Source organism: Nelumbo nucifera, chromosome 6 (assembly GCF_055504915.1).
Source record: "Nelumbo nucifera cultivar China Antique chromosome 6, China Antique-T2T, whole genome shotgun sequence".
NCBI lineage: Eukaryota > Viridiplantae > Streptophyta > Magnoliopsida > Proteales > Nelumbonaceae > Nelumbo > Nelumbo nucifera.
In genome coordinates this window covers 23,337,234-23,355,632 of record NC_142654.1, presented here as the reverse complement: position 1 = coordinate 23,355,632, position 18,399 = coordinate 23,337,234, and the positions used below count along the sequence as shown (strand labels likewise).

The 18,399-nt window shown below is 35.6% G+C and overlaps 1 protein-coding gene across 3 annotated transcripts in view; it reads right to left on the bottom strand.

Annotated features, from left to right (window-relative positions):
- Positions 1 to 3,561: 3,561 nt before the first annotated feature.
- The window catches only part of LOC104612687 (SET domain-containing protein), a 46,358-nt gene continuing 31,520 nt past the window's right edge, over positions 3,562 to 18,399 (bottom strand). Inside the window, exons 11-16 of one of the 3 annotated variants that reach the window (XM_010280210.3) lie at positions 18,099 to 18,155; positions 17,835 to 17,906; positions 17,419 to 17,667; positions 14,928 to 15,043; positions 9,101 to 9,196; positions 3,562 to 3,857 (exon numbers count right to left, since the gene is read on the bottom strand). In XM_010280210.3, coding sequence (XP_010278512.1) covers positions 3,710 to 3,857; positions 9,101 to 9,196; positions 14,928 to 15,043; positions 17,419 to 17,667; positions 17,835 to 17,906; positions 18,099 to 18,155 — 738 coding nt within the window. In that variant the 3' untranslated portion in view covers positions 3,562 to 3,709. Of the gene's footprint in view, positions 3,870 to 4,207; positions 4,426 to 9,100; positions 9,197 to 14,927; positions 15,044 to 17,418; positions 17,668 to 17,834; positions 17,907 to 18,098; positions 18,156 to 18,399 lie in introns of those variants that run through there. The other 2 variants (XM_010280212.3, XM_010280211.3) reach the window with 2 other exon arrangements.

Genomic DNA, 18,399 nt, shown 5'->3' with positions numbered 1-18,399 from the left:
ATAAGTGTTTTCCAGATAAAAAGAGAAGTGGAAGTGTGAGAATGCTTACCAATGCAGTTAAGAATAGATGGATAAGTAATTTATTCAACAGCTGCCCGGATAACTGATACCCTCGAAAATCTTCACTTACCTGGATTACTGGTTGACTACTTTAGCCCTAACTGACGAACGAGGCCAACTCATGAATACCGAATCTGCGAGTTCAAATCAGCCCCCCAGAGGGCGCCCCACAACGTCCTATAGCATATCTCTGCCGTGTATTAAAAATATCTTCTGATCATCATCGGGTGATGTTCTCGGTACATGGTGAGGGAGGGAGGGGGGCTGATTTGAACTCCGAATCCGCACTGCATGCAGCAGGGGTTATCACCTGCACAAACTTCAGGCTTACCGGTGAACTACATGTCTTATAATTGTTTCTCTTTTAACAAGACACTGTAATTCATTAGAGGTGCATATATAGTATATGTTGGTCTTCTACTTAGTTCAAACCAAGACATTCAAGGAGGAACCCAGTAGATAATTGAAAATAGTAAAAATACATCAGATGTAGATAGGGATATCAACGGGTCGGGTTTGGCATGGGTTTGCCTCAACCCTAATCCGACCCTCCAGCACTCCAACTCGAATTCAACCCGATTTGGCACAAACATGATTCCCAAACCCAATCCAACCCTATAGGGTTTAACCCGATGTTGATCCGACTCGACTTGTAGTATTTTAAATGTATTTTTTAACACATTTTGAGGACTTAAAATACATTAATTTAAGTTAGAAAATTGCTTTTTATAGATTATAAGGTGTTATTTTTTTCTATTTAAAAAAAAAGAAAGCCAAAATCAACATGTAAATAAATCACATACTTGAAGTTTATAAAGTTAAAAGTCAAAAAATTGCAAGAATACTTGGTATATATACAGGGTATCATGACTCAATGGGGACGGATCAACCAAAACCCGAACCTGAACCCTATTTAGATCAAAGAATCAAAACCCTAACCTGACCCTAAAACCAAATTTACATAACCCAAACCCAACTCTATCAAGCCGGGTTTACCATTTAACCCAACCCATTGACATCCCTAGATGTGAAATTTATGATTAGTCAGCTAATTAAGTGCCCACTTGGGAGGGCTATCTGGATGCAACTTTGGCATTAAGGTGGTTCCATATGGGAATGTCTAAAGCTGTATTTGGTAAAAATCCAAAAAGCCAACATGAGCTTTTAGAATGTCCAAATCACTACTCAAATATGAAGCTACTATTAGTAATTTTTTCCAGAACACCGATGCTCAACCACCGTCGTTCAATTAACACAATGCATTCCAAACAAAGAAGCCTTCCCAAATGGGCTCTAAAAAACTGGTTACTTCTTTAATGACTGTATTTACATCCGGCAACTATGACTTGTAATGAGCTGATATTTGATGGTATTCCATATATTCAAACCCAACCAGTGTTATTTCAAAAGGCTAATGCCTCCATCGAGATTTTACTAGCTTCTCTAATACAGTAGTATACTCGTCACGGGAACGTAACCTATCAATGTATCCTTATAAGTGTGCACATCTTGGTGCCAACCACCCTGCACAGAATTAAAATTAATGTTTGATGTTTCGGTATTCATGACCAGTTATCACTATTGTGTATTTTATTTTGTGGACATTTTGTGATAGATATTTATTAAAATGCCGTTATGTCATCGTTATATCAGCATTTTTCTTATTATATTCATTCGTATACATTAATATTCACAAAAATGTGTTTCGATTTATGTGTTTATCCACCGTTAGAAGAAGATTCATTTTAATGCTTTCCCTAACGATTAAGTATTTATTCACTATTCCACTGATGTAGCGTTTAATTGTCAATAAACAATTTGTCAAGTACTTTTCTCGATTTTGAAAACAAATCAAGTAAAAATACTTATTTAATAAAGAAAAGCTATACCAAACACATACTAAGGTAGCTGCTGTCACGTTCAATCCTCTGTGAGCATATAAAGGCTCCTATTTGCTAGAGCTTCTCCTATACCAGAGGCCGGAGCTTTTGTAGAAGGCAAGCTGCAGCTTTCATTTACCACCATAATTGAAGGTGGTCTCAAATGCATGGTTATTACATTTTAATGAAAGACACAAATTTTTAAGGTTCGTGTTTGAATGACAAAGCACAATTTTTAATTGAACTTCACATTTATTATTTATATTTTGACCAGCAAGCATTTGTAGTCCAACGGTTAGGATAATTGCCTTCCAAGCAATAGACCCGGGTTCCGCTCCCGGAAAACGCATCTCTTATTTTACTATGAATGAAAAATTATTTGAGGCCAAGTCTAGTTTTTGTACATGGGTTAAACTTACATTCTGTTGTTAGTGTGTTTTCAACTCTGCAACGTTGTGTTTCTAACTCTTTACAGGGAAGAAATAAAAACAGGAGTGTGGATGTAGTTAATATATATCCATCCAAATTCCTTTATATTCAATGTGATCAAGGAGCTTATGGATTTTGTGTTTTCCGATCGAATAAAGTGTTTCTCTTGGCTGCAGCCTGCAGGTGCTAGCTAAGCTTGGTTAAGGTCTTCTAGAAGCTCAAATAGGAGATATATTCTAAGCAGTCTCTTTTGGGAAAGCCAGGGATGGACTAATTTGATAGTTTTTTCTGACTCAAAGAATACGGTGGAAGCTTTAAAAGGGATGAAAATAATACTTTGTGGCCTTCTACATATAAAACAGTGACCTTTTTGACGGTAGTTCATATGGTAGCCCAAAAGGCTAAGGGCCCATTTGGCAAGTCTTTTTGAGAAGATCTTCTCGTAGCATTGAGCTTTTGACATAAGATCACAGTCCGAAGATTGTTTGGCAGATGCGTATCTTTCCGTGCATCATTTTGGGCCTTTCTGCATGAGATTAAAACGTGAAAGATGCGAGAAGTTTCATTTGAAACTTCCTGAAATCAGCCCAAAATGGGCTTCACACATCTTTTCGGAGCCACGTTTTTTGGCAGCTAGATCTTCGCATGCCAAACGGGAATAGACTGATTTTTAGTCTTCCCAACTTGTAAACAGCCGAAAGACCGCACAAAAAAACACATCAAACGGCACTTAAATGTTTAGTAGATGGTAGGTTTTGGTTGTCCTTTCCACCTAGTTGGATTGAACCTTTTATATGTAATGTTTCGTTTTAGTTGTTAATGATACTCTCTAATTATCAAAATGAAAATTAAGTTAATTATAACCCAATATGAATTCGATGGATAAGATTCAATTTGAACTAGAATATTAATCAATTAAATTTTGATATAGGTTATAAACAATTTGATCCCATCCATTTGCAGCCCTTAATGAGAGAGGTTGGTAATTGTTGTAGGGTCGGCCGCCAACTTTGATAATAACCCTCTTTCTTGTTCGTCTTTTTTCTTTCTTTTGAAAGCCTCCCTCTTCCCATATTCAAGCTTCGGACTAGCAGTTGGATGAGATACCTTTTAACTCGAAAAAGGAAGGAATTTTGTCTCATTTTTTTTGTTATTAAAAAGCAGAAAGGAATTAAATATAGCCAATTTCCCCTTTTGGAAAGATCGTAGCTTCTAGCATTTTATCATCCCACAAAACTTGTATTGGATGTTTGAAATGTTACATCTCAAAGTTCACTATCCATTTGTTTCTTTCTACTATGCAATGACAATGCATGATATGATATGTTTATAAATCATACTCAGTTCTGTTCACTTAAACATAACTGTAGGGCATGCTCTGCTTCCTTAAGGAAAAGACGAGTAAGTTGCTTTTGCCCTCGTCGATACACAATACTAGCCCACTTGTTTCTACTCATTATCCGCTCTTGATCAACGCTGTCTGTGCCTCTGCATTAACAACTCAAAACAGAAATGCACATTCAAAGATCAATTGCTGTTTCAAAACCCAAATAAGCCGCTGGATACACGTAGGGTGTTGCATGCAATATCTTTCAACAGAAGGGGAAAAAAAAAGAAATGCATGTCACCTATCAGATGTTCACTGAAATGACAAAACGTAGTTGCAGAGTTGCTGCTCATTGAGGCAAGGTTTGACCCAATCCACAAACCCACCTGAAACACTATCCGATTTTCCAAGGTTACCTTGGCATGTCTCAACCCAAATGATAAACCGGTTATCTTTTTATCAGCATTATCATCCTTCAACCAATCAGGATGGACCCGGGATAGTTAATTGTTGAAGCAACCAACTAAATCTTCAGATTTTCCAGATTGGTTCTAGCAGTTTTTCGGTTCACTAATCAAAGGGTTGGATTGAACATTTGCAAACCTATAAGCTTGAACTAAAGCAACCGATCACCTCTAGTATCAGGACAAATAACAGAACAGTAGGTTTCCAATGTCAACGTTTGTTTCCTTGCATGTATGCAAATAAATGAAGGCTGACTGATTTTCTCTGATCAACAACAAAATTTTATCAATGACAGAAATGAATACGAAACAAGGTGCCTCAAAAACAAAGAGCATACCTATTCAAAGGAAAAATAGGATACACTTTTCTGTAGGGAAAATAGAGATACAACAGACAATAGTAAAAATAACACAAGAGAACTAGGTTGGAATATAATATATCCACTATGACTATACTCTCTGCACCCTGCCCCTATCTAAACTATCAGCCAACAAATTGGCTAACTTTGGGATCCAAAAGGCAAGTGTAAATGTAGCACGTGTTTGTCTAATACTACTTGCAACTTTGATTAGTATAAACACAACTAGCACCCCTATCATATGGTAAATGCTGGCAATCTTCATGATCGATAGAACAGCACTTGTAAGTAGCTAGTTAGGAATGTCAAGATTCAGAAAAGCGGGGATTAGCCCTGAAAAATCAGAATTTTTCAATTAAAATGTTCCAAGTCAAATGCTTCTCTGTTGGAGAATGTGTGCTGGTATGGCTAGTTCATGAGCTAGGCTTGACCAAGCCTGAGCCTAAATTTGAGATCATTTGTCTAAACAAGGCTGGGCTCAGCACAACTTTATCTTGGCTCTCTTAGATACTATAAGATACTAGTAAACGTGGATGTGCGTTGCATGTTAAAATTTCAAATTACAATGGAAATTATTATCATCACCATTATTTAATTTAGTATTCCATTTCCATGATAAATAATACAATTTTTTAATTTAGTATTCCATTTCAAATTACTCTTCATTTTTTGTGTTCTATCTTTTTTAAATATTTATTATTCAATTATGACATCATCATGAGTTTATTTGAAAAGCTTGATCATTGACCCACCATCTAGATAGGAAAATAGCTTTGCTTTCAGATCAATTTTAAATTATATATTTCATCTACATTATATAAATAATATTTGTTTATCATACTTAATTTTTATTTGATATAATTAGTAATATAATATTAGATATGTGTCCAAATTTTTTTATAATTTTAATATTTTTTATTCTTTGTACCTTTTTTTATTTTCTTAAAAATATATTATTTTACTATAACATCATTGGTTAATCCATTTGATTCAAACCACTAACCCACCACCCAAACCATTTATTATTGCATTTCCATCATTAATAAAATTATGTATAATACTTATTTTTGTCCAATATAATGAATGTATAATATTATAGATGGGCCCAATATTTTACTTTTTTTTATAAATTTATAACATCAAATATGTGCCCAAATTGTTCTCTAATTTTTTCTTTATTTTTGTGATTTTTTGTATTATGTTAAAAATTTTATTATTTGACTATGACATCATTTAATTTAATTTCAATGTTTATTTTAGATTTTTAATTCCACTTTCATCGTTAATAAAAATATTTTCTACATTTTATAGTTAATTTTATTTAGTATAATGAATATATAATATTAGAGATATGCTCAATTTCTTTTTTTTTGGATTCTTATATATTAATTATTTTGATTTTTTTATTATTTAATTATGGCATTATTGGTTAACCCATTTAACCCAAATGGTTGAATTGCTTCCCCACCACCGGGAGGGAAGAAAATAGTTTTGTTTTCAAATTATTTTTCAAAATATTTATTTTTATACTATTAAAATCAATGTTGAGTATTTGATTAATAGAATTTAATGATGAGAAAAATACATCTTAAATATGGGATTTAATGAGAAAATATACCTTAGATATGAGACTTAATGAGAGAGAATAAGAAAATAATTTACTTTCCAATATGTTTTAAATTTTATATTTCATTTCCATCATTAATAAAAGTATTTCTTATTATCATACTTATTCTTGTCTAATATGATGAATATATGATATTAAAGATGTTCCTAAATTTTTCTATAATTTCTATATCTTTTGCATTTTATCAAGTTTTAATTTTTTTTTTATTATTTAATTGTGGCAACAACGCAACATGGGTTGGCCCATTTGACCCAAAAGTACAACACATAACACGTAAAGTGTATTCAAATGAAATTAAAAATAAAACCAAACATACAACACATTTTCAAGCATGTAAAGCCCACAATCTCTTTTTTTCTTCAATTGCATTACTTCAAGTAGCTAATGTGATGTAAAACATATTGCATTCTTGATTCTACAAGCCACCTTTGTACCAAACTCCTCGAGGCAAGCCCAAGCAAGTCCATGTTAGAATCTTAAATTCTTAATTCTCACGCAAAAAATAATAATTTTATACTTTTAAGAAGATATTTTATTAGAATGAATGAATGACCAACATTAGCAAATAGGGGATTCTCAGAGTCCCTAGGTTCAAAAAAACAAAAAATAAAGAAGTGTAAAAATTTAAAAAAGGTGCATGCCTAGGCTGAGGCACATGGCGCACCAGGTAGTTCAAAGTGCACCTAGGACCTAGGCAAGGCGTATACCCTGAAATGTGCCTCACCCGAGGTGCGCCTCTTAAATCACTGGGTCAACCCAAGATTTAACCATCATTTACACCTAGCAATGACCCTTAATTAATATATTACATAAGATAACTGTTAATATTGCAACTTTGGTTATTTTCTTTTCTTTTAATGTATATTAGTAATGTGCTATATTTTGGGTTTTAGTGGTCCTAATCATGGTTCAAAGTATCGATATGCCCGTGTATCGGTAGAGGCCTATCAATACTAAAAAGCATGTGCTTTTATATTTTATTTTTGTTTTTTTTTTCAAAAATTGGTATTTGGGGAGGTCTTATGCATATTTTTTTTATTAAAAAAAGAGTTCCCAAAACACCTGTAAACAGGTGTATTGGGAACCCAAAGATACAATACAGGCGTATCGAAATGTCGATCCTTGGTGCTAATACCAAAATGCTGTGTAAAATAAGAAGAGACTAGCCTAGCATGTGCATGACTACATGAACCTGAGATCAATTATTAATTCACAAGCCAAAGCCAATTTGGGCTTAGCTTGGAACATCAGGCTTGTCGTATCAAAATTTTGATCCTTGGTCCTAATACCAAAATGCTGTGTAAAATAAGAAGAGGTTAGCCTATCATGTGCTTGACTACATGAACCTGAGCTCAAGTATTAATTCACGAGCCCAAGCCAATTTGGGCTTAGCTTGTCACATTTACAGCCCTAGATGTCACTATGTTACTAACTGATCCCAGAAAAGGCTTTGTTGGCCAGCATCCAAGAGAAAACCAGATTCACAACATTTTTTCAGAAATACTATGGATGACTCTTTGTTGTCCAAAATTCTTTTGTTTCATTCTTCCAAATGCAACATTCGACTGGTGAATCACAATTTACAGAAGATGTTTCCCCTCTTCCCCATCATTTTACCTTTCCATTGGAAAATGAAGTCACACACTGAATTTGGAGGGACCCAATAGTAGCTTCCATCGTGGGTCAAGTCTAGGAAGAATTGCCACAAGGAACAAATTACCTTGCAATTTATGAGCAGATGTCCAATTGATTCTCCATCATGCTGGCATATAACACAAATATGGGGAGAGACATAAAGCCCCCTCCCCCTTTCTTTGGATAACATCATAGGTGTTGAAATGACCAAAAGCTGCTCCAAAATGAAGAAAGCAATTCTGGGAAGAACCAAAGAGCTCCAGATTCTCTTCACTGAGAAGGGAGGTGGAGAGGGCCCAGCAGCCAGCCAACTAAAGTAGGATTTGATAGAGAAGGACCCCATTGGTTGTCATGGATCAAATTAGCTTGTCCAGGTTAGAGGGAGATAGGAAGACTTTAGAGAGCTAAAGGAGAAGGGAGGAGATTTCAGACATCTCAAAGTTCTTTTAGGCCTCTATGGAAGTTGAAATTGAAAGAAAGATCTCGACTGCTCCTAACAAAAAGATGGAAGACACATAGACCAGATTGTCAAGAACCCATCTAAAGAGTCTAGGAAAGGCCAAACTAAGAGGAATAGGACCCCACCACAGATCAGTCCAAAACTTAATTAGAGAACCATTACCAAGAAAGGGAGAGAAATGGGAGTAAGTGAAAGATATATCTTTCCAAGGATGAGCAAAGGTGAAACTGCCTAAAGAACAGGAAAGGCCCCTTTCAAAGCCACTAGATCCATATTTGCTGTGAAACCTCCAAATCTACTTTCCATGAAGAGTGATATTCCATTCAGTGATGTGGCCTAATCCTAAACCTCCTTCCAGTTTAGGCTTGCATACCAACTCCCAATTAACCAGATGAAATGGTGTCAGATTTAACATTAAGAAATCAAAAAACAGGGCAGTTTCATGCTATTTCTAAACATTAGAGAAGTGAGTGGGGAGAAACTTTCAAGTGAGGCTGTCCCAAGTATTTTTCCATCATCATCATCATTGTTGTCATCATTGCTATTGGGAATGTATAAAAAGGACAATATATTACAACCATCTACCCCCTTGATAAAGATGGGCAAGGGATAAAAACCATAAAGACCACCAAAACACCAGAAACCTAATACACATAGAAAAACAAGCTAATGAAAGCAAGAACTGCCCTGATGCAAATAACTCCTGCCTACAAAACCCATGCCAGGCTATCAGCCAGAGAGTTGGCTGACCTTGGGATCCATTTCAGTGGGTGCTCATTCTGGATGTCAAGGTTCTAGCATCTACAAATGAATAATCCAGTTACATAAGATAGAAATTTCTAATACATAAATCACATACCTGATGTACTTTTCAGGCATTTCCATGATGTGGGCCTTTTCAACTAGTTCAGAGTCACTTTCTTCTGTTCCAGAACCTTCTTCAAGTTCCAGCATCCTTGTAAATGAGGAATATAAATAAATTTCATTAAGAAGAATTTTTGCCATATATCCATTAGGAATATAAATGACAAGACATAATGTAAACAACTGATATATCATCAACATCAGGAAAAGAGAATGATGTGCACATTGAATGAGATAGAACTTTGTTTATGCAGCTTAAGCTCATTTATCCCTCTAGTAACTAATATTGAGATAAAAACTTTAGATGTATACACCCTAGCTTGAGACCAAGACACCATCTGGGATACATGTTTGCATTTATGAGATGATAACAAATAAAGGCTCAAGAACTTGTCATTCAAGGTTGCTTTCCGCAACCACAAATCTTCCCAAAAACATAGTTTTGTTACCTAACGCCACATCATACTTTATGTGATGCAAGAACAGGTTAGAAAGGTTGACAATTGCTTTGCAAGGGGAAGAGAGGTTTGCCCCTGCATTTAAATCAGCACCTCGGCCATTAGATTTCCGGCCGTTTGTGCTTACAACTTTTTAATGCCAAAACTTGTCTACATCATGTGGGAATCTCCCAACCATTTCCCCAATGCCACATCCTTTCTTCTAATCCTCCCAATACCCAAACACTCCTTGCTTCTACTTACCACTTTTCAATTAACTAAATGGCCTCTCTTGATGTCCCCCCATTCACATAAGAAATCCATCATGATCTTCTCCAATATATTGGCAACCTTTGCCAAGACCCTAAACACTGAAAGGAAGTATACTGCAAGATTGGCTAGGGTAGATTTGATCAGTGTAATCCTTGTATTTTCAAGTTTTCTCCACTGAAACACATCATGAAGTCTTTAGTAACTTCAAGGATTACTTCAGTATCTACTAAATATGCCAACAGAAAAGCATAGGTCAGGTTGAATCATAGCATTTTGCAAATGAGACTACTTCCAGCTGAATCATATCTAACATTCGTTATTTCTTCCTCACTAAGTTTGTCTGCTTTTGATATTGGTGTGCTAACAGGCTTACAAGCTTCTATATCAAAATGTTTTAGCATAGTGCAAAATAATTTTTCATCTTATGACCTTCACAATCGGTTAAGTCTATCTACATGAATTTAATTCCCATAACACAAAATGTTACCTCAAGGTCAGTCAAAAGTTTTTGAAAACCATGTCTGGGTTTCTAAAATAAGTTTTCATCATCACTTGAGGAGAAATATAACATCAATCCAACTTCTCTGTGTATATGCAGCGGGATCCTTCAGTTATGAACAAATGATAAAGCCAAAATTCCATTGCTCTGTCCAAGTAAAGAAAGCATTCAGGTCCCCATTCAGACTGTCTATCTCCCTTAAGGCATGTCTGTAAGCCCAAGGTACATTGTAACTAGAAGTGATCCAAGAAATAACCACTTTTGAGTCTCCTTCAACTTCCAAGGTTCTAAAATTGCTTAGCAAGTTTTAAGCCTTGTAACAGCGCCACCAGTTCAGCCTTTAATGAGTCCCCTTCCCCTATAGGTCCTGAGTACATAGCTGGCATTTTACTTGAGGAGTTCTAAACACTCCACCAATACCTGCCATCCCTGGGTTTCCCCAATGTTTTAAGCAAGGCATAAAATTACAAAAAAAAAGCTAAAAACAAAAAAAAAAACGTCAGAAATTTCAAAAAAATGCCAAAAAATTTTAAAGCATGCAAAAAATTCAAAAATTATTAAACATAATGTTAATAAAAAATATAAACTTAAATTTTAAAATAAATATTTTAAAAAAACTATTATTTAAAATTAAAATACATAAATATAACATGTAAAGCATATTAAAATGAAAATTTAAAAATAAAAGCAAACATATAAAGCATTTTCAAGCATGTAACACCCACAATCTCTTTTTTTCCTTAATTGCATTGCTTCAAGTAGCTAATGTGATGAAAAACATATTGCATTCTAGATTCTATGAGTCGCCTTTGTACCAAGCCCCTCAAGGCAAGCCTGAACAAGTCTATGTTAGGGTCTGAAATTCTTAGTAAGTGGGGTAAGGATTCACCATTTTCAAAACAAAAGACTCCCAAATAAACAACATAAAGGGACAAGATTTTAGTAAGTGGGGTAAGGATTCACCATTTCCAAAACAAAGAAAGCATACATGTGGCAAAAGACATCTATTTGGCCTCCTTTTTTGAAGCAAATCCCATATGTTCGCCTTTCCAAGAAAAACTCCCAGACCAGTGCTTGTACTTTAGGTGGTATGGGCTTACTCCAAATTTTTTTTCACCGGGAAATTTTCTTCCCATCTCTAATGGTTGCAAAAGTGAATTGAAAAATGAGACACAAGTGAAAATATCATCAGGAGAGGTAATCCCCCATGGTTTGAACTAAGAAAATATACTAGAGTTTATCCAATAACTGAACAGGGGCCTTCACACTTGCAATCTCTCAGTCCCCTTCTGAAGCCAAAATCCCAACTCACACCCTCTCTCTCCTCTCATCTTCTCTTCCAATCTAGTTGGTACCAAAGCAGGTTTGGTAGAAGTTTGAAGCTTGTCTAGACCTTCCTTCCTCTTCTCCTTCTCTGTTCCCTCTAGAAAGGAACTTACCAAATCTGAAAGGGATCTGATTGGGTAAAGTAGTTTCTGCTTTTTTTTTCCTTTTGGTCATACAACCTAAAGGATGATTGTTTGGTGTTTTTTCTTAACCTGTGATGGGGTTTTGAGTGTTTGGAGAAGTAGTTTTCAGCTTTTTCCTGGTTTTGAGGTCTGACATCCATTCAGCTTTGGGTTGTGCCACGTTTTATAGATCTCTCACAAAGTTTCTAACTTGGTGATCTGTGTCAGTGTTTTAAAAGTGCAAGGCGCAAAAAAGGCATAGGGGTCAATTTGCGCCTGAGGTGCAAGCGCAAGGCGAGGCACGCCTTTTTAAGCATGGCGCAAGAAAAAGGCTAAAAAATAAAAAAAATGCCAAAAAATGCAAAAAATAATCAAAAAAATTATTAAACATAATATTAATAAAAATATAAACTTAAATTTTAAAATAAGTGTTTTAAAAAACCCACAATCTCTTTTTTAAATGAGAATTTAAAAATAAAATCAAATATAAAAAACATTTTCAAGCATATAAAACCCACAATCTCTTTTTTTCTCAATTGCATTACTTCAAGTAGCTAATGTGATGTAAAACATATTCATTCCTGATTCTACGAGCCGCTTTTGTGCCATGCTCCTCGAGACAAGCCCAAACAAGTCCATGTTAGGTCTTAAATTCTTAGTTCTCGCACAAAAAATAATGATTTTATAGTTTTAATTGCTTTTTAAGAAGATATTTTATTAGGATTAATGAATGAGCAACATTACCAAATAGGGGGTTCTCGAAGCTTTGGTGAGTGTGCAAAGCGAGACCTAATGTGGACTTGTTTGGGCTTGCCTCGAGGGGCATGGCACGGGGGTCCGATGGCAGAGCCCCCGACCCAGTCACTAGACACAAAAAAAAAGCAAAAAACATCAAATTTTCGAAAGGCACACGTCTAGGCTGAGGCGCAAGGCACACCAGGTGTGCACCTTTTGAAAGGGCTGTGACTAGGACCTAGGCGAGGCACCTACCCTAAAATGTGCCTCGCATGTGTGCCTAGGCACGCCTGAGGCACTTTTTAAATCACTGATCTGTGTAAGAGTGTTTGGCATTTGAGAAGCTATTCTTCTAATTAGTGGTGCATGGACTGTAAGGATCAGCTTTTGGGTTTCTTTCCTTTTTTGTCCTAGTTATCTTTGAAGTTTTTCACTGTTATTTCTACTATTTATCAAAGGAGTTTTTGTGTTACAGCTGTTAGAATTGTGGTGTGCCTTCATTGTTTTGTGCTATAACTGAGAGAAAAAATAGGCATCTCCTTGAAGTGGTTCATGGTTTAATGTTGTATATGCATGTACCTAAGAGATTTGGGGTTGATGCAGTGCTGATTGTTGCATTCCTTATCAACCACATGCCCACACGTAATCTCAAGTCCAAGGCCCCACATCATCTTCTTTTTCCCAAGTCTCCATTGTTTTCTATCCCTATTTGTATTTTTGGTTGTTGATGTTCTGTTCAGGACCTCTCTCCACCTCATGGTAAACTTGACCCACGTTCCATTCCTTATGTTTTTCTGGGATATATCACGGATGAAAAGGGATATAAGTGCTAGAATCCCTCTTCCCATTGCTAACTACTTCTTTAAGCATAAGCAAGAAGAGTTTGAGACAATGAACTACATTTAAAAATAATTACTTTTTCACTGGTAGCATAACATGTTTTAGAGCTCCTACGATGCTAATAATCAAAGGATTTTCTCTGAAAAGGGAAGAAGTAGAGATGCCATCATTGGAACCATCACTGCCAGGGTGATTTATTGGGCGAAGTCTTTGGAATTATTTGAGGGTATATCTATAGATAATCTGTCCAAGAACTGGAAGGAAGTGGCTAATTCAGCCCCTCTCAAAACTGTGACTTTTCTACTTTGGTCCACACCAGTTGTTGGTTTCACTAAGTTGAATTTTGATGGAAGCAATGAAGGTAAATCGGGTTCTTCAGGTATAAGATGAGTTTTTAGGGGCGAAGAAGGGAAAGTTATTGCTCTATTTTCAGGCCCTATTGGTGTAGGTGATTCACTTAGAACCAAGGTCTTGGCAATAATAGAAGGGATTAAAAGAGAAAATGAATTGAATATCAGAAAACTGATTGTTGAAGGTGACTCAGAACTGGTCATAGGCTAGCTACAAAAAGAAGATAATGGAATCAGGAAATTTGCCAATGAAAAAAACAAAGTGCCTGACCCAAGACTTGGAAAGCTATAGTGGGTAAATAGGACTGCTGATTCTTTTGAGGATACATTTGCAAAACAAGGGGTGGGAAGGGAAAGTTTATTTTGGGCCATGTTGTAATTTGAACTCTTACTTAGGGAGGGTTAAGACTTGAGTTTACCTCTCCCCTTGCTTTCTTGTATCTGTTTCTTAATTTTTTTAATAAAAATTCAGTTATTGATCCAAAAACAAAGGATGCTAATAATCCTAATTTATATATACAACATTCTTACATCTACTTAATGTTTCTTTTACTCCAAAATAGCATTTCCACCAATTTGTATTCTAGAAGGAAGAAATATAACTTCCAGAAAAGACAAGCAAAAGAAATACAAAGACAACCATGAGATTTAGGTTGCCAGTAAGACCTATCCTGACCTAAGAATCCATAGAGATGAAATACTAATAATAGACATTTTTTGACTGCCTTGGCAAATAAAAAGGATCCATTATTTCAAAAACCTTGGGCATAGAAGAGAAATAAGAATTTGTCCTATAAATAGCAACAGAATGGACTGACACTTGTGGAATACAACATCACAAAAATCTTGATCCAATGGAGTCAATACGTTTTCATGGTCTTGCTATTTGTCTTCCTTCTCTCCCATAGGAGCAAAACCCTTTCCACTTCCATATGGTGGCATTGGACCAAGGTTTATCCACCACCTGAAACCAACCATTCTCAAAAGAAGCATAACCTACTTTGAGCATGAGATGACACGTGTGTTTGCATCTTTGTTTGCTTTTACAATTTTATATCACATCTGTAACCAACACTGAAATTTGAAGGACTGATGTCCAAAATGCAAGTGAATTAAAATCTAAAAGGACATTTATGGCATTAAATATCAGAAAAATGATGTTAAAGAACTTTAAAATTTCAGAACTAAACTATCAGGGGGGAAAAGATAAGATATCTGGTAAAATATATTCAATAATTACTTCATATTAAGGAGATCAATAAGCAATTGCAAAGCTCCAGAATCCCCACAAGACTCCCATACGGCTGCTTGAACTTCTGTATTAGATGGTTGCCTCTCCTCTCCAGATCCAACAAGCTGGGTACAGGATGAAAAAGGATATAAAGAGTTTGGGGTCAACAACTCAAGGAGGAAAAAATTATGAATAACACATAACAAAAGCATTTCATCTTTTGATCTGATAAAAATCTAATAGAACCCCTTAGAGAGGCTATGGTCCTTTGGTCCCAAAAGAAATAAAAAATAAAAAAACTATAAATAGAAAAGACACTATCCATCCAAAAAGAGGCAGAGTGATTAAATGTCTTATAAACCCATTTTCTGGATGAAGATAGTCTCAGATAATTCAGGGTCTATTAACCACCATTCTCTCTCTAATGCAAGAGAAAAATAATCAAAACATGAATTTCCTGAAATACTATGTATCTGCTTATTTTACAAGTTGTCTGTGGGATCCAAACTAAGACTTCCTAAGTTTTCCTAGAGTCAAAATTTGGTAATAGAAATTTTATAAGTTGTGTGTTTTAGTTCTAGTAGGATTGGTCACCCCATAGTGTTTATTAGGGATGATCAAATCCAACCTGGCCTGCATTGCTCAGTTCACCCATTCCAGATATTTCTGGGCCTCAACTTATGTTTTTCATCCAAGTCTGGCCTAGACTGGATTTGCATCAAGCCCGTACATAATGTGGATGGGATGGGTACTAAAATCCTAGGGCCTGGAAAGCCATCCTCGCATTATGTATGTAGTTTGTTGAATTGCAATCGTAACCCATTTAAATTTCTTTGAATATAAAAACGACTTAGCAATTAATAAAATAAGGTTTTATATAAATTCAGATTTTAGGTTTCGATGTTGCCATAGATCCAATGCCTCAATGGCTTACATGGGCAAACCTAGATGCCTGCCTTGGGCCCGGACATAGATTATCAGGCCTAGACCACACGTTGCACCAAGTGCATAATGTAACCAGAAATTGCAAACTAGCACACAAATAGAAGAATAAGGAAGAAGTGTCTTACGGTGATCAGTAAAAGTGTGAGGACAGAACAATCAGTCCTCAATAGCAATTAACTAGAAAGAACGGTAGGAAAAGACCAATTCCTCTTACTGAAAACAGAAACAGTTTTTTTTATCAGTAACAACCATTTTATTAAATATAAAAAGATAGATTACATATGTGTGTTCACCTTTTGGAGATATGAGGACTCTTATCTCTCAACTTTCTTCTTTCTTACAAATGTGCCCAGAATATCTTATTTCTTCCCACCCCTTGCTTAGCTAAAGCATCAGCCATGCCGTTTGCTTCCCTTTGTACCCATTGAAAATCTCACTTCCACACCTCTAGTCAGTCATCTGAATTTCTTGATTTCATTTCTGTACGACCATAGAGCTACCTCACTATTATGCAACCACCCGATCACCAATCTTGAGTCTCCTTCAATAATTAGTTTGGTCATATTCATCTCCCATTCCCTTTGTACATCTTCTATAACAGCCATAAACTCTGCCCTTAAGAATCCCCTATGCCAATTGGACCCCAGAACATTGCCATTATATTAAACAGTTCACAAACAACTTTAACGATCAAAAATCATATTTGGTAGATCCAATTCAACTAGAAATGGTAACAGCACACTTGCATTCGGTTTTGCATGCAGGGGGCATTTGAAGAAACATAAACATGACATCTTGAATCTGAAGGGTTGTCCTACGTCACTTGCCCCATGTGTCGTCTAGTGGTGCTTACATGTTTGAAACACCTTAAATATTGACATGTTCCAAGTTTCATGTCTGAACATCAGCACTTCATTCCCACTTCTACCTTAAACGCAATCAGTTGAAATTCCAATCATACCAAACACAATGTAGATCATCCATATTGAAGTCTTTAAACTTGTATGCAGAGCTAGTGACCCAGCTTAATAGTATCAAGACCAGTTATCCTCAAGCATCTCCACACAATTTTTCCACTGTTGTCTATCCTGAAAAACTCTCTACATCTAACTAGCTGTGTCCACATGGCACCAATCCACCCTCAAGAAATAAATAAATAAATCTCCCAGAAGTACGGAGTTTTTTAAGATTTACATGCATGTGTTTGTTTGTAATAACAAGTTGTCAATGCTCTAAATCTGAGGTGATATCAAATACACAAGTATATGTGGTACCTTTTTATAGTAAACCAGCTAGGCTAAAGTTGAAGTGGAACAGAATTCACAGTTTTTCATCAGTAACTAAAACTTTCTTTGTTAATATGTGAAAAACATGCAATAGGTATATATTACTACATGTAACTGTAATTAGAAAACAGAATTCACAGCTTTAAAAAGTTACAGAAACATTTCAAGATATTAGTTGCCGATTCTATAACAAGGTGAAAAATGAAGTTTCCAGTATTCAGCAAATTTTCTGGATCAAAAATATTCAGCAAATTTTAAGAATATTGCACCTCTTCTAGCAATGATGAAACCTGAAGAAGCTCATCCTCTCTCATGGCAATGGTCCGCAAGGTGATTAAAAATTCCTCAGGAAAGACCAGCTTATCCAAGTAAGAGGGCATCTTTCGTAGGCCACTCCAACTGTAATTACAAACCAAGCCACTTCTACGTTTATTGTTGTCTTCATCTTTCTGGGAATGTGAAGAGAAAAATCCATGATCTAGCAAACTTCTTGGTAAAAGGCACCTCATTTCAGCCTTCTGTAACCACAAAGCACATATCAATAAATAAATGTTATCCAAGAAAACTTTGTGTAAGGGAAGAAAATTAGCATGGATGCTTCTTGAACAGACACAACTATCTGGAAAATAGTGCTTACATAAACATCTAAAACCACAGGAGATCAGAGAAGTAAGACATTGCTGACCTGTGTTTCAAGAAGCTGAGCTTTGTTATCAGCAAAAGGAACACTCTGAAAAGCCTCCACTGGATAATGGACCTATGTGGTTTATTCAAACCAACAAAATTTCATGCAATTACAAGACCATTCACAAGTATATAATTTATGAAATCCTCAGAAACAAGGCTACCTTGAAGCAAACCAGGGGAAAGAATTTCAAAAGTACAAGAATCCATCCCTCCTCTATATAGCATAAAGAGTGGTTCATAACAAATTCTGCCAGGAACTTACCATAAGATAGTCATCTGGATTCTCATTAATGACAAATCCATAGAGGTACAGTAATTCCTGCAACAAATTTGAAATTAACTGTCATGAAAATTTTTAATCATTTATTATGAAACCTTCAAAAAGAATATATGCTCATTTCTCATCAAGAACCAAATCTTTCTAAAGTATAAATGTTTACATTATTGAAAACTATCACCTGTTGGAGTAAGAGAAATATAGAATGTAAGAGTTCATCCAACTGTTCTTATCATCAAGGCAATGAATAAAATGAGAAAAGGCTAGAACTCAAACAAACAGCTGA